Raw genomic sequence first — 16,506 nt, 5'->3', positions numbered from 1 at the left:
TCATTCTCTCCTAGGAGAGAAAGCAAAACCCACCAGAGGACAACAGCAACAACCACATCACTAACAGGAGAGGGAGTGTATTCTCAACACCCTTTCACACTTCTTCTTACCTGGCATAGAAGAGTAAATAGGCACGCTGGCGGAGAACCGTCTTGATGTCACAAAGAACCACAGAGTCGTCATTCATCTCGTACCAACATCCGTCGCTGGCCTGCAAAGAAGGGCAACGCTAGCTTCGGATGAACTGCAGGGCTTTGAAAACAAAACCACAGGCAGGACACCACTGAAGGACACAATACACCAACGCAAATCACAAAGTGGACTTCTACCTTTACGAAGCAGTAATAGTGTCCTGTCTGACAGCCGGAACCTTCATGTACCAGCACGGCATACAAGGAATAGAGGGGTGCTTCTCCAGCCACTTCAGACATGTATGCGCCAAGGTCCAAATATTCCGGGTACCGCACAACCTAAAGAGAGACCAACAAGACTCCAAAATTATCCCCAGAGCCTTTAGGAACCAGCCAGAGAAAACCTTGTCACCAAACACAGGCTAGGGACAGAGAAACTCATCTTCCTGGTTCCTCAAAACCAGCTCTTGCCGCTTCATCGTTTCAGTGGCAGAAAACTGTTCTCGGCCAAAGCAGCTCTTTACACCCACAGGAGGTGCCTGTCTTCACATTGGAACTTTCCTCTTACCACAAGGGAAAGAGCAAGGCATAGCTCTTGCAGTGGTTTTTCTTAGACGGCTCCACTCGATAGCCATCGTGTGCAGACATTACCTACTTCCAAGAAAGGATTCTCCTTCGCAAAAGGTCTCCTTCCAAGCAGACAAAGTTGCTGTGCACTTGTATACATACCTTGTTAATCTTTCTGCCAGAGAAAGCATCAAATCTCTTCAAGCACAGTGTCAGGACATTGGAGGAACGATGGATCGTCAGCCTCTTGGACGCAGCGGCCAGCTGTTCACACCTTAAAAACAAGCACAGACCCAACTGTTGCAACCTATCTTCTCCCCACTCTGCCCCCCATCCATGTATCGTATATCCATGCATCCTATCGTATGCAAATGTTTGCGTTTCAGACCCCTTCAGTCCATCCGCTCTCCCTGAAGGTAGCTTCACTCTCGGGTGGCTCGCTTTGGAGAGCAGCAGTCGACAGTCTTTACAATACAAGCACAAGGCATGACACTGTTCAGAGAGCCCGCAGGGGCTGCTACTCTCCGAGGACTGAGGGCTCCTGCACAGAGATGCAAGCATCCAAAAAGCCTTGGAAATGAAACTGCTGATGGCTTTCTTGAGGAAGCTGCTGTTGCCAAATCACTGTCTAGAGCTCCTCCTTGCTGCGGCTCACCACTGCCTATGGCACATGTCTTGTCCCTTCTGGCCATAGGGGTAGTTCAGTGGGCAACTTCATAGCTAGGAAGGTTGACCACCTCCAGGGCACACAAGGCCAGGAATAAAATTCTCATCCAAGCTTTGCAAATATTCAGCCAGAGGGGAGAATAAAATACCCATCTTAAAACCAAATGCATTCTCTTCCAAGTTCCGGATCATTCCGGTGGATTAGTTGTATGGGGAAGCCAAAAAAAAAGAAAACAACCCAAGCTGTCTCATGACTGGGTTGCTCAATTAAGTCAAAACCTAACCAGTGCTCCCACACATGCAATACCGTAACCCAGTATCTACTATGACGATGTCATTAGTAATAATCTTACTTGCTACATTTATAGCCATTTTCGCCATCCAGCTGCTCAGGTTTGACAAAGTCTTCCAGAGCTCCAGTGAGAGACGAGGCTGCCTGGGTGAGAAAGAAAAGAGAGCACTAAACTCCTGGAAACTTAAAATCCCAGGAAACGGCTACCCGTGTGGTACCAGCGTTAGCCCAATAAACAGCTACCCCTGGGCGCTACCCGAGTTGCCTGTGGAACGCGTGGTCAAAACCAGCAAAAGCAATCCAAGCCATCCGTACAGCAATCAGACGCGTATTGAGGGAGTCCAAAGCAGGGTGGTAGGACAGTGTCATCATGGCTGGAGGTACCATGCTTCCTCTTTGCCCAGCTGACACCCAGCACGCAGCACAGGGAGACCATTTACAGGGCTTCCACAGAAGGAGCACGCAAGTCCGGTTCCCTTCCCACCCACCACCAAGCTCTTGCGTGCTAACAGCCCACAGTTTGAAGTCAACCGAGTTTACTGGAGATAACCTAGGCGCCCTGCAGGGGCCTTGAAACACTTTGCACCACAATTTCAAAACATCTTACCTTGATATCCAAAGGAATAGCAAGGAATGCCTCGTAGGTGTCGGAAACGGCTTGGCAGCTCAAGCACGTTACTGGAAGGCAAAGAGAAATGCTTCTCAGGTTGGGAAGGAGACGAACTCCGCCCATTTCAACCACCAATACCTACTACTTTAGGCACACTGGACATCCTGCCGCATTCCAGAAGCTGGTTACCACAAACAGAGAAAGAGCCACAGATCATTCTCAGGACAGTAATATTTTTCAAAAGTACCTCTGGATCTTAGAAATCCTCCAAAGACCTGATGAATGACTGTGCTGGCTTGACAAGATGTGTCCCAGCTGCAAGAAATGGTAATCGGAGCTCAGAAGGTGGAAGGCAGAGAGGTAGCTCTTCCAAGAGTTCTCCTTGTCAGGAAAGCCCTGGACAGCGGTTTTCACGGACGCTTGGAAATGGAGGACTCAAAAGGGCGAGAGAGTATTTCAGTGGTCTTGGGCTTAGGCTTACTCGCTGCTTCTGCTCAAACAAGCTCTCTGCATGGCGTCCACGGCATAGCAGAAGAATTCATGCGCGTCTTCCTGGGCGCCAAGCTGGAAATGTTCTCCTATTCCTAAGAAAGAAGAAGGTTTTCACATTCATCTCAGAGAAAAAGGAAAGAAAGCTTACCCTTCTAAAAGCTCTCCTCCTTAACATGAACCCGGCAAAGCCAGTTACACACCGGCTTCTTCAGAAATCAAAAAGACCTCCAAATGAAACCATCTGAAATGACTCACGTGGAAGCGCATTGACAACAAGCGTAGGTTCGATGGCACTGCCCGAGCAAGACAGGACCTCCTCAATGTGCCCTTCCATGGTACACATCATGCAGAAGCCTTGCTCCTTGCCTAAAGAGGGAGGGAAAGAAGGAAGGAAGGGAGGAAGGAAGCAAGCAAGCCTCTCAGTCAGGTCAAATATACACAGCTATGGAAAACCTTCAAGGAAAAAAAACACCAAACCACCCCACGTTTAAGTTACAGCTACAATCTCCACTCTCCATTCTACATCCTCTTCTCCTCCCATGCCACTGCCTCAACAGCCCTGGGGCAGTTTCTTGCGCAGAGGCGTCTAGAAGAAATACATCCCTTATCTCTGCTCTAAAGCAGACACTCTGCATGGGAACCGACCGACGTACCAGGCCAGAAAGCCCACAGGTTCAGAATGGACACATCTTGATATGGCAAGAGGCTTCCAGGCTTATAACATCCACCAATCAGAATGAAATCCAAAGAACACAGACTCAAGGGGTTGACCAACAAAGAATGATTTTCTCCTCCATAAAATTCCAGCTTTTAACACACCCCCCCGCCCCCATTTCTGATCGTCTTCAGACGAGGCCACCTCATTCAGCTTGCTAGGGGTTGTTTGAGTTCTTTTTCCCATCCTCATGCTTTACCAGCGATTCTATCATTTACCACAGCAGTAGGGCACTATGGAAACGAGCTGTGAAGCAACTCTGAGCATCTAGGCTGCCCACATCCTCCATTTTAGCATCTTGCCACCAGCAGCACGAACTCCAGGTGCCAAAGGCTCACTAAAGGCATGCCTGTCAAAGGCACTCATTAGCCACAGGAAGCAAGAAATGATCTTCCCTGGGAGGACGAGCACGGCGCATGAAAGCAAACTAACGTGCTCCCTACGCTAGGCCAAGCCTGCTCGGAAGGCAATATTCGAAGGCAGCTTCTAGAGGAAAATTCAGAGCTGTCTTCCCAGAGTCACTGTTGTTTTTTCATCCTTCCGAGCTGCCCAGAAGAGTTAAAAGAACGTGTAGCAAGGACTCACAGGACCGGCTGTGCTCATGAGAGAGCAAGTAGTTGGCCAGCGGCGGGGTGTACGTCAAACACTGCAGGACGGAGTTGAGGAAGCAGGTATTGCCCAGGTTGCAGAGGCCTCCTCCGACACTGCGTCTTTGCTGCCAGGCCATGCAAATCTTCTGCGGAGGAAACAGGTCCCTTTCTGGCAGGGCCATTCCCACACTCAGGCCTGCAAGAAAATCAGATTTTAAAGGAGATCCTCTTGTTTTGGCTTAGGAAAGCCCTACACCAGTAGCCCTAGACTTGTCCCTCTTAGGATGGGCTACATAAAGGATAACTAGGAACAAGGAATTATGCTGACAGCCTGCATCTACCCCAGCTCTAACGGTAGAGCTCAGCTGACACCTAGGACGGTACAGGCCAACCCACACTTCTACCCTGTCTCTATCTATGCAATCTCCTGTCCAAACAGAAACAAAGAATTACCTTTTCCACCAACTGGAATTGGTGGGAAGGGGAGGGAGAAAAAAAGGATGAGACTTCCAGGAAGAAAAGGAGAATATAGAACGAAATGCGGACAGCGAGGAGCTGAGCGACCCCGCCGTCGAGCTCAGCCCACGCTCACTCTCGCCAGCACAGCCGCCAGCTCCGGGAGAGAGTGTGGCACGAGCTGCCCGGGGATGCCCCTTATGACCACCCGCCCCTGTGATGCCCTTTGTGACACGACAGTGTGCGGGGCCGCCCGGCAACAGGGCTGGCACCGCCCAGCACCTCCTGCAGCTGCGGCCGCGGGGCCTCCCCAGGCGCTCACTGCGGGGAAGGTGCTCCTCTCTGGGCAGAGCACACACCTCTGCCCCATGCAGAGCCAGCCCCGGGGACACAGGCACACAGCTGGGGCCACTGCTGGCCACGGCTGGGGCTGGCACAGCCCTGCTGCTACGGCCCTGGCCTCCTTCCCCACACTCCGCACTCAAACGCTGCAGGATGCTCTTGAGGAAGCACGGATTACCCAGGTTGTAGAGGCCCGCTCTGACACTGCCTGTTTGTTGACAGGCCATGCAAATCTTCTCAGGAGGAAGCAGGACCCTTTGGGGCGGAGCCCTTCCCTCACTAATGCCTGCAAGGAAATCACATGCTAACGGAGGTTCTAGTCTTGGGGCTGAAGAAAGGCTTTTTACCAAGTACTCCTCTGCACAGGAGCACCCAGAAGAACCAGCTCTCATCTCTAACCCAAACACACACTAGAGGCAGCCTGAGGGCTGCCATTCTCCTTCACCCCTCCACACACAGCTTTGGAAAAGGGCTGCTTCCTTTTGCTCATGTGCAACAAACTACTCCTCTCATTTCACTAACTCTGGCCAACTTCCTCTCCACCCATAGTCTTGCAGCTCAGCACTACTCCAATTAGGCACCGCAAACTTGTACTGCTAATCACCTCCTAAGAAGTCTTAAGAGCAAAGAGAGAAAGAAGCAAGGAACTAGCACGCAAGGTCACCCCACTCGTGTCGCATCTTTCTCCCAGCCGTCTTCTCTTTCCAAGACTTCTGCACTCACAGGAGTCGCTCCGTGTGGTGCCCATTGCTCCCATCTGTAACGGAGGAGAAAGCTCACGTTGGCAAAAAGAGTGTCGACAAGTTCTCCAGAAGGACAAGAACCACACAACCCCCCTCGCTTCCTTGCAAAGAAGCAACTCGGAGCACTAAGGAGCTCTTTGGGACAATGAACACCCCCAAAACGACGTGCACGCACCCCCCAGCTTTTTCCATCCAAACTGGATCAGTGCTACTTTCCACTTCTGCAGAGCTGCGCACTCAGGACATCGCCTTCACTTCCACAGCATTTTAGGCCACAGCAAGTATCGAGTGCTTTTTGGAAGACAAAAATGCACAAGGCCTCCTCTGAAGAGGACCACCTGTTGATCTATTGCTACTGGTAGCAACACAAGACCCTCACACTCAAGGGGTTGCTTTTGAAAAATCTCCGTGGGGTAGGTGCCCTATTGCAGCTCTCTAGTTTGAAGAAGCCCACAGGCAAGGCACTTGGGAAACAATCTTTACCGTTTTCCCTCCTCTACATCATGCTGGGGAAGAAAAGAAGAAAAGAAGACATCTAATGTACCACTTGCATTTCCCAGCGCAGCCAGTTACAGCATTCAGGCGGGAAGCGCAGACAAAGGCCGTCTGTCCCTCCCGGGGGAAATCTCATGAAGATGTTCTGCCACTTTGGGTGGCGGGGGACACTACATTGGTACCACATGGAAGCCCTTTACCGGGAGCCCTATACTTGTCCCCCTTAGGATGTGTTAACTAAACAAGAATGAGAAAATGTAGTCATGCTGAGAGCCTGTCCCAGCCCCCAGCCATTGGGACCCCGCCCTTGGGACTCCTTCTCTCCGTGTCACAAAGGACAAGCACCTTTGCTTTGCTCGCTTTGCCTCACTCACAGCACACTTGGGAGCTGGCTGCTTTACACTGCCTGCGAGGAGTCATTCCGGCACCTTTCTGCCTGGCTTTTGCCTCAGAAACTGAGTTCAACTAGGGGACGCCTTGCGACAGGCTCAGAAACGGGCCAGAAGCTGCTTGAGCTGCAGCCCCTGTAGGACACTGCAAAATCACCTTCAAGAGTCATCGCTCTTGTCTTTTTTCCTCCAACACTACCACCCAAGTTTGCCAGGAAAAACAACTTCTCCACTGAAACAAGGAAGAAAACAAGAGTGGAAACTCCTTTTCTTCACAAAAGGATGATCCTGTTGATGGCCGTCAGTGGCAATGTTTGCCATTCCCTGGTCTTCTCGTCTCTCTTGCACCAGAGGTCGCACTGGGGAGGAGATAACATGAATAACACAGAGCCGACCTGAGCCTCTAACTGAGCAGCACCGGAGATGTTCTGGCCTAGGGCATTTTTTCCCCCTCGCATCTGTACATGCTTACTGAATAGGCTCAGCAGGTGCAGAAAGCTCCCATCCTTCTGGATTACGGGCGTGCTTTCATATAGGAAGCCCCGAGTTAAACAAATGGAAGAAACCCCCAACAGTTCTTTCTCACCTGGGAAAATCCTTTACCAAAATCAGAAGCAGCACTTGGGAGTGGGTTGGGTTTTGATGCCAATGTTATGGTTTCAATCACAGGTTTCAAGTTTGGAAGGTTAGCCTTGTGTTGAGAATGCTTCCTGGTGGCTTTCTTTGGCCAACTGCAGGCGGTAAGCCGAGTTGGAACAGCAAACGCTTCAGTCTGTGAGCCCTGCATCTGAAACAGCCAGTAAGGTTAGGAACAGTTCCCTGATGCTGCTGCCTTGCTTACTTTTTGTCCTCCTTCTTCACCTCCTGTATTTTTTTTCTTCTCATCACCAGGACCTCTTGCTTCTGTCTTTCACCTTTCTTTTTGTTGTGCTGTCAGCCGCTAATACATGCCGACGAGCGCCGACCTCCGGGACGCGTGCATTATCAGAAAAGGCTGTCGTGGTTTAACCCCAGTCAGCAACTCAGCACCACGCAGCCGTTTCCCCCTCCCCCTCCCAGTGGGGTGAGGAGGAGGAAAGCAAAGGAAAAAAAAGTAAAACTCGTGGGTTGAGATAAGAACAGTTTAATAACTAAAGTAAAATATAATACTAACAATAGTAATAATGAAATATAGTAATAATAGTAATGAAAAGGAATGCAACAAAAAGAAGGGGGGGGGGGGAAACGTTCTCTCTTCCTGGGGCTTTGTTTTTTATTTGCCTGGCAAGAGCCCACAAACTCGAAGTGAACTGGCGCATGTTGGACAAGGGAGTATTTCCCAGGCTGCCGCTGACCTGCTCATCCACCGAAGCACAGACCAGATGCTCTCTGACCGCTCCAGCCACGCACACCTACCGCTCCAGAGAGGGGATGGCGAAGCCTTTGGCTTCTGTGAGAATCCTTTGGAGACCTGTGGCTGTCGGTCGGCCTCAATTTCTCCACGTCCTTAGCCCAGTGCCAGAACTCTTTCCCTCCACCATCTCCTCTCGCATGGCAGCAATAGCAACTGGTGGACAAGCTGCATGTTTCCCACCTCCCCGGCTCCGCCACAAAGGCTCTTCCTCTGCTCTGGCTTCTCTTTCTTTTTCAAGGCGGATCTTCTCCTGAGCTTCGCCCATCACCAGGGCTCTTGCTCTCCCTGTGGGAAGAGCTGGTACAGGCTCCCACTGCCAGGCGCCACCTGATGGCCACTGTGCTTCTGCCCTTTCCCCGCTGTGAGCGCACCTCCGCTGGGGAGACTGACGGGCTGGGTGGCTTCCCTTCAGCTTCTCCCGACTCCTCAGTGTCGGAGCGCGCTCTCTTCCTGCCGCACTGCTCACAGGGCAGTTCTTGGAGGGTCGCGTGTTGTTCTCTTCTCTTGTCTCCTGGGCCATACTGCAAATAGAAGATCACCTTAAGATCTACATTTAGCTGTGTCCTGGTTTCAGCTAGGACAGAGTTGATTTTCTTCCTAGTAGCTGGTACAGTGCTGTGTTTTGGATTTAGTAGGAAAATAATGTTGATAACACACTGATGGTTTTAGTTGTTGCTAAGTAGCGTTGATACTAAAGTCAAGGATTTTTCAGCTTCTCATGCCCAGCCAGCAAGAAGGCTGGAGGGGCACAAGAAGCCGGGAGGGGACACCGCCAGGACAGCTGACCCAAACTGCCCAAAGAGCTATTCCATACCATATGACATCATGCCCAGTATATAAACTGGGGGAGCTGGCTGGGAGGGGCGGATCGCAGCTCGGGAACTAACTGGGCGTCGGTCAACGAGTGGTGAGCAATTGCATTGTGCACCACTTGCTCTGTATAGTTTAATTCTTTTAGTATTACTATTGTCATATTATTATTCTCATTATCATTGTTTTTCATTCCTTGCTGTCCTATTAAACTGTCTTTATCTCAACTCACGAGGTTTTTTTCCTGATTCTCTCCCCCATCCCAGGGGTCGGGGGGAAGAGAGCGAGCGGCTGCGTGGTGCTTAGTGTCCGGCTGGGGTTAAACCACAACAAGCTGTAATATTTATTCTTCAGTGTTTTCAAGAATGTTCACATTCCCAAGGGTTTTGTAGTTCTTCAGGAACTCTTGTAGTTTTGATTACTTTGCAGACTCTGTACAAGTCTACAATATGCTGCCTTGTTTTGTTTGGTTTTTGAAATCTCACGGTTTATGAAGAATAAAAAAATGCCATCCCAAAGCAGGTTGCATCCGTGATGTAGCTTTTCAGTTTAAAGGCCAAACTTGCATCTTCACAGCCCAGTTCCATCAGTTCCCTATGGACAGGTTGACAGAAACACAAACAAAAAATACATTCTTTTGTTGACAGGAGTTTCAAACAGGACTCACAAGGAGAGAGATACTCTTCTCTAGTCTACTTATGTCACGCTTCAGGAAAACATTAGAATTTTTTAAGACTTCAAACACTTTTTGCTGAGCCATAACAATTGTTTAACCATGCAACTAATGAAACGCCAGCTCTAGAGTATCTTTTTCATACCTGACTATATCACAGTATCCACCCTATTACAACCAACCATCTAGTGACAATTCTAAGATGTATTTCACTCTTTAAATGGCTGGCAATGATAGGAAAGGACACTTCCAAATTCTTAGCAACCAGGGAAGGACACTGCTTTTCCTGAACTGCTGTGTCCGCTTTTACCACTCTAGTATTTATAGGTGGGCTGTTAAGAAATCGTACGAACACAAACATTTTTTCATCCCAGGACATCCCGATCCTAACTTTAACAATTTTCACAATGGTTTCTGTAACTTTCATGATGCATTCGTTAGGGAAACACAATTCCGCTTTGCTAGTTTGTGAATACGGCTCTCGAGCAATCTAGTCTGTAACTTCTACAGTTCACACTGAAAAGCCTTCTGGGCTTTATTGCGCTCAATATTTAAGTCTATACAATGAGCTAGATTAAAAACCATCTGAAATGGGGTAAAATAAATGTTTCACTTGAAAACAGATGGTCAAAAGCTTGAAGTTGAAATGGACAATTTCATCAGAACTGTGCAAAGGAAAACATGTATCAAACAAGCACTAGTAGTAGACAAAACCAAATGCAGAGCAAGGAAATATGAACAGCACTGCAGATCTTATCACTAAACTGCCTGTTTTGCTGCATTTCCTAAAGGTGTTTTCATGTATGAAAAGTTAAATTCCTTCCATGTGAATTGTCACTTTAGTAACTGACTCAAACAGGCACCTAGCTATTCGTGGGAGACCTCCGAGAAATTCATTCCCCAGGTCTCTGCCATGAATTCTTCACAGCTGAACATTTTAGAAAGAGAATTCTTCCCAAAGCGGCAGATCAATTTTTCAAAAGATAGAATCATAGAATCATAGAATCGTTTGGGTTGGAAGGGACCTTTAAAGGTCATCTAGTCACCACCCCCCCTGCCGTGAGCAGGGACATCTTCAACTAGATCAGGTTGCTCAGAGCCCCGTCCAGCCTCACCTTGAATGTTGCCAGGGATGGGGCATCTACCACCTCTCTGGGCAACCTCTTCCAGTGTTTCACCACCCTCATCGTAAAAAAGTTCTTCCTTAAATCTAGTCTGAATCTACCCTCTTTGAGCTTAAAACCATTACCCCTTGTCCTACCGCAACAGGCCCTACGAAAACGTCTGTCCCCATCTTGCTTATAAGCCTCCTTGAAGTATTGAAAGGCCGCAAGAAGGTCTCCCGGCAGCCTTCTCTTCTCCAGGCTGAACAACCCCAACTCTCTGATCATTTTTGTGGCCCTCCTCTGGACCCGCTCCATGTATTGGGTTTGCGTGGCAAGGTTTTGGTAGCGGGGGGGCTACAAGGGCGGCTTCTGTGAGAAGCTGCTAGAAGCTTCCCCTATGTCCGATAAAGTGAATGCCAGCGGGTTCCAAGACGGACCTGCCGCTAGCCAAGGCCGAGCCAATCAGTAACAGTGGTAGCGCCTCTGTGATAACATATTTAAGAAAGGGAAAAAAGTTACAGGGGAGTTGCAGTTGCAGCCAGAGAGAGCGGAGTGAGAAGATGTGAGAGAAACAACTCCGCAGACACCAAGGTCAGTGAAGAAGGAGGGGGAGGAGGTGCTCCAGGCGCCGGAGCAGAGAGATTCCCCTGCAGCCCGTGGTGAAGACCATGGTGAGGCAGGCTGTCCCCCTGCAGCCCATGGAGGTCCACGGTGGAGCAGATATCCACCTGCAGCCCGTGGAGGGCCCCACGCCGGAGCAGGTGGATGCCTGAAGGACGCTGTGACCCCGTGGGAAGCCCGCGCTGGAGCAGGCTCCTGGCAGGACCTGCGGACCTGTGGCCCCGTGGAGAGAGGAGCCCACGCTGAAGCAGGTTTGCTGGCAGGACTTGTGACCCCGTGGGGGACCCACGCTGGAGCAGTCTGCTCCTGAAGGACTGCACCCCGTGGATGGGACCCACGCTGGAGGAGTTCGTGAAGAACTGTAGCCCATGGAGAGGACTCACATTGGAGAAGTTCGTGAAGGACTGTCTCCTGTGGGAGGGACCCCACGCTGGAGCAGGGGAAGAGTGTGAGGAGTCCTCCCCCTGAGGAGGAAGGGGCAGCAGAAACAGCGTGTGATGAACTGACCCAAACCCCCATTCCCCGTCCCCCTGCGCCGCTCGGGGGGAGGAGGTAGAGAAAATAAGGAGTAAAGTTAAGCCTGGGAAGAAGGGAGAGGTGGGGGGAAGGTGTTTTAAGATTTGGTTTTATTTCTCATTATCCTGCTCTGATTTGACTAGTAATAAATTAAACTAATTTTTCCCCAAGTCGAGTCTGTTTTGCCCGTGACGGTAATTAGTGAGTGATCTCCCTGTCCTTATCTCAACCCACGAGCCTTTCGTTTTATTTTCTCCCCCTGTCCAGCTGAGGACGGGGAGTGATAGAGCGGCTTTGGTGGGCACCTGGCATCTAGCCAGGGTTAACCCACCACACTCCAACAGGTCCATGTCTTCCCTGTACTGAGGACTCCAGAGCTGGACGCAGCACTCCAGGTGGGGTCTCACCAGAGTGGAGTGGAGGGGCAGAATCACCTCCCTCGACCTGCTGCCCACACTGCTTTTGATGCAGCCAGGACACGGTTGGCCTTCTGGGCTGCGAGCGCACATTGCCGCATCACGTCCAGCTTTTCATCCACCAGTACCCCCAAGTCCTTCTCCGCAGGGCTGCTCTCAATCCCTTCATCCCCCAGCCTGTCTTGATACCGGGGGTTGCCTCGACCCAGGGGCAGGACCTTGCACTTGGCCTTGTTGAACCTCCTCAGGTTCACACGAGCCCACTTCTCCAGCTTGTCCACGTCCCTCTGAATGTCATCCCATCCCTCGGGAGTGTCACCTGCACCATTCAGCTTGGTGTCGACTGCAAACTTGCTCAGGGTGCACTCGATCCCACCGGCTATGTCATTGATGAAGATAGTAAACAGTACTGGTCCCAATACGGACCCCTGAGGGACACCACCCGGCACTGACCTCCATCCGGACATTGAGCCTCACTAGCACCCTGTCCCTCTAACCTTGGCGTGTCATCCCAGAGCTTGTCACAGGCAAGCCTGATATTATCCCCCTCCCCTTCAAGTCCAGTTTAAAGCTCTGTCACTGAGCCCCACTGGTAATCCATATGAAATGTGGGAAGCCTGAAATCCAGGCTTCCGAACATCCCCAAACACAAACAGGAGAGCAGGCCTCAGCATGCTGGTTATTTCTCTTTGGCTTTCCCTTGCTCATCCCCATGGGACAGCTCAGACTCCACTCCAGCAACTTCCTTTGCTTAAAGAGTTTGCCAGACTTGGAGAAAAGTGCTCACAGCTCATGGACTTGCTTTGGGTTTGGACTCCAATGTCTGGTAGTCAGAAAACTTCCAAACGTTTCTGATGTTGTGCCATGGCCCTTTGGAGTCTGACAGTTGTATTAGTGCCACTGTCCCCACCACCTCATCTGTAAGCAGCAGCCAGAGCTTGATGGGGTTAGTTAGCAGCTCAGGCAGAGCTCTCACATCGATTAACAGCAGTCAAGATCAAATTGGAACGCAATATTATTGCCTTCTCCTTCCTGGGAGTCAGGCCCGTGCAAGGTGGGGCAGCATGCCTACCCCCTTACTTGAAGGCGGAGAGCTGCAAGCCAAATCATTAAGTTTTCTCCTCACTTTGCTGAAAAGATCCAGACACTTGTGGGCTTGCAGTTGGGATGGGCTCACAGAGCACACAGCTTACAATATCAAAGGAAGCAAAATGGCAGCAGTCTGGACACTTCTCTGATGCCAGTAATAGCACAGTAGGATGCAGGAAGCATCAGTGACTGCTGCTCATGTTTGGCTGCCGCGCTCACCTCTACTTTTGCATCATGAGAAAGCAGCACACAAGTCAATATTTCCAGGAGCAAAGAGCTGGTGCTTCCATGAGTGTCCAAGCAGTTGGGGGGTGTAAAAGTCAGTTCTTCACCAGCCAAGGACAGAGACAAGGATGCTTAGCATAAAATTACCAAGGGAATTTGTTCTTTAATATTTTAGCTATGCACATAGCGGTGCCCCAGCCTAATGCATGGGGGACCCCGATACAGAGGAAAGCAGGGTTTATATATGTTACCGTGCAGTTGTGTAGACCAATCAAACCACTCCTGTTAAGGGGTGGGCTAATCATCAATTCCTATTGTTCACGGAATCGGTACGTACTTGTCCTATGCAGGACCAGTACGTGCTTGTCCCGTGCAGGTGGTGCAGACGTATGGTCAGTGGTGTGTTCATCTTCGTTGTTCTAAACTGATGTCTCGTGCAGGTGGCGGGGTTTATCCTGGATTCTGGTTGTTTGCCGTTCCGGACATGGTTTTCTCCCCCTTCTTGGTGATCCTCCACATTTGCACACAATTTCTTTTGCGGTCGCCCGCCTTCACTCTCTGAAGCTTGCTAGTGCTGCTGCATGGAGGGTCTCTCTGACCCTTTGGGACAAGTTGTCCCACTGAACAGAACTCATGAGGCCAGATGGAGAGCACGTGGGGGAGCGCGGTTGGTTGACCAATCGCTCCTTTGAGCGACATGGACAAAAACCATCCCTGCAGCAGGGAGTGCCACCCCCAGCTCTCCGCCCCCAGCCCAGCACCCACACCCCCAGGGGACGGAGTCAGGCCCTCTCGGGAGACACCTGAACCTTGCTCTCCCGCTTTGCCTTTTCTCCACCGTGGACACCGCTTGCATGCCCAGTTTTCCAGACCTGCCTCACAGTTACGGCTCCCAGCCAGACTGCTCTGTACTGGCATTCTTTTGAAAAACTTCATATCTCCCGGCGTGGTGGGCTTCCCTGGAGCTGGACAGCACTGCCAAGAATCAGAGAAAGGTAAAGCCTCAGCGCGGCTCAGGCACAGAGCATGCAGAAGGACGGCGCAGTTCCCCTCTAAGCCCGCGCCCAATCTGTGAGTCAGTGCATCCCTTTGGACCTCAGTTCACAGGAGGGATCCCCCTCTGATGTGCCTAGGGCCTCTAGGGAGTCACGGCAAGCTCTGGGATGCGGGTATTGAGGGAGGTACATTCGATCAAGAGTCACATTTCCCATCACCTGCTGAGCATGGTCCACATGGCCTCGTTCCCAAAAGGGCAAGGTCCGAAATTCCTGGGAACTGGGTATGGTGGGAGGTGAGCAATCTCTAACCACGTCCAGAGATGCCTAGGAGCGTCTCTCTGGCACGCTGCTGGCAATCACCTCCACACACCAGAGATGACAGTCGTCCTCAGCGAGCTGCTCCTGGCTTCTCTGACAACACCTTCTCTGCACTAACACTTCCAGGTTTGGCTGCTGACATGATGTGCAAGAGCGGGCACCGGGGGAAGAGCCTGCGGGCACACAGCGATTCTGACAGGTGACACCGCGTGACCACGGGACAGCAATTACCTGGCGTGCCCGTTTCTTGCCTTGCCTCTCTTTCTTCATCTGAGACTGGCTCTGTGTGACTGCTTCCCTTCTGAAAGGCATCCTTCTGCACAGTCTCACAGTCTGCCTCTTTAGAAAGAAAGCGGGACAGTTTAATGAGAAGTAACAGTTCCTCATCAGGAACATGATACCTTCAGGAGGCAATACTCTCCAAATACATTCATCAAGCTTAGGAACAAAGCCTGCGCTTTTAGGGGTGCATCTAGTCCAAACAATGTGTCATTCACAGAGAAAAAATGAAGCACACGACACTTCTCACTTTACCACGACAGACAGCAAAACCTGACCTGCTGGGAAACCAGGAAATTGCATGTGATCTTCTTGTTCACATTACACGTAGTGCATTTTTGGCAAACTGCAAGATGCTGGGGCTGGAGCAGGCTGTGAAGCCTGGGCTGCTCTGACCCTGGCCAGGGGATCGATCTCGCCTGCAGCCCAGGCAAAGCCTGCCCGTCCCAGCGACCCAAATCTGCCTGCGCATCCTCTCCGACACCCAAGGGCCCTCTCCCCTCCAGTGACTGGCAGGGTGCTGGCCCTCTCATGGCTCCTGAGCAATAGCTGCTCCGCAAGTCCCTCACGCACTCCGGGAGCACCACCAACAGTCACACTCGTCCTAGCACAGCTATCAGTCTGCAGCGTGAAAATCACTCACCAACAGAAATGCCTGCAGAAACAGCATCTGCACCTGACTCCCAGCATTAGGAAAGGGCAGCCAAGATCTCTTGGGACGTCATTGCTGCCTTGAACTTGCCCAGCTGGATAACCATCGCCTGCAGCCACATCTGTAAACCAACACAGGACAGAGCAGCTCCCGTGAAATATTTCAATAGGCTTCTTCAGAGCTGAATGACCGTGCTCCTGCTACTCAGGAGCATCTTGCAAACATTGACCAGGTGCCTGCAGTGGCCGCTAACCAGGCATGGAGCTGTCGCGAGAAAGGACTCCCTGGAGCTCACACCAGCTCTAAACTCAACCCCAACGGCACGTTGCAGCCAGCACTGGAAGCAGCGCTGGAGCGGCTGGCAAAGACAGCTTCGCAAGGCAGAGCCCCCTGGGGCACATCACTGAGCCGGACCCATTCCCTCTCTGCTCTTCTGCGTGCCCGAGCATCAGCCAAGAAAGCAGTAAGCTAAATTTCACAGGAACAGAAAATTAAAATGTAAATGCTCATTCCTTCAAGGGACTTACCTGTGGGATCGCCCTGAGGCTCACGGACAGGCTCAAGTCGAGAAGTCAAGCAGCCGCTGCCTACAGGGACAGCGGCTGTAATCAAGCAGAGATGGAACACGTTTCCGTTGCATGTTGTGGTCTACCTCTTCCTTAGTGACCTGCAGTGACTGGAAGGGGCTGAGGTAATGACACGGGACACACACAAAGGTGTAGGTTCCCACAGCTAAAAAGGAACATGGGTGACCTTTTTGCCAAGACCTAGCAGCTCTTCAGGTAGAGAAATCTTCATGACTTAGCTGTGCAACACCCCCAAGGCACAAAAAGCTCTTGGAAGGCCTTAAGAGGATCTTTGGTAAAACTGCACATGAATAACCCATTAAAACAAAAGTGGTTATTCCCTCAAGCAGACAGAC

The 16,506-nt window shown here is 51.0% G+C and overlaps 1 protein-coding gene across 1 annotated transcript; it reads right to left on the bottom strand.

Moving 5' to 3' along the window:
* On the bottom strand, positions 1-4,245 carry LOC127028804 (ubiquitin carboxyl-terminal hydrolase 42-like). The gene is made up of 10 exons (XM_050914497.1): positions 4,059-4,245; positions 3,014-3,124; positions 2,748-2,850; positions 2,514-2,581; positions 2,264-2,334; positions 1,718-1,800; positions 861-972; positions 330-470; positions 111-211; positions 1-10 (listed from the first exon to the last, which is right to left on the bottom strand). Exons 1-10 carry the CDS (start codon positions 4,243-4,245, stop codon positions 1-3), a joined length of 987 nt encoding a protein of 328 aa, XP_050770454.1.
* Between the last annotated feature and the right edge of the window lie 12,261 nt (positions 4,246-16,506).

This window comes from Gymnogyps californianus, unplaced genomic scaffold (genome assembly GCF_018139145.2).
Source record: "Gymnogyps californianus isolate 813 unplaced genomic scaffold, ASM1813914v2 HiC_scaffold_43, whole genome shotgun sequence".
NCBI classification, from domain to species: Eukaryota; Metazoa; Chordata; class Aves; order Accipitriformes; family Cathartidae; genus Gymnogyps; species Gymnogyps californianus.
The sequence above is the reverse complement of the archived record's forward strand: the minus strand, read 5'-3'. Positions and strand labels throughout refer to the sequence as shown.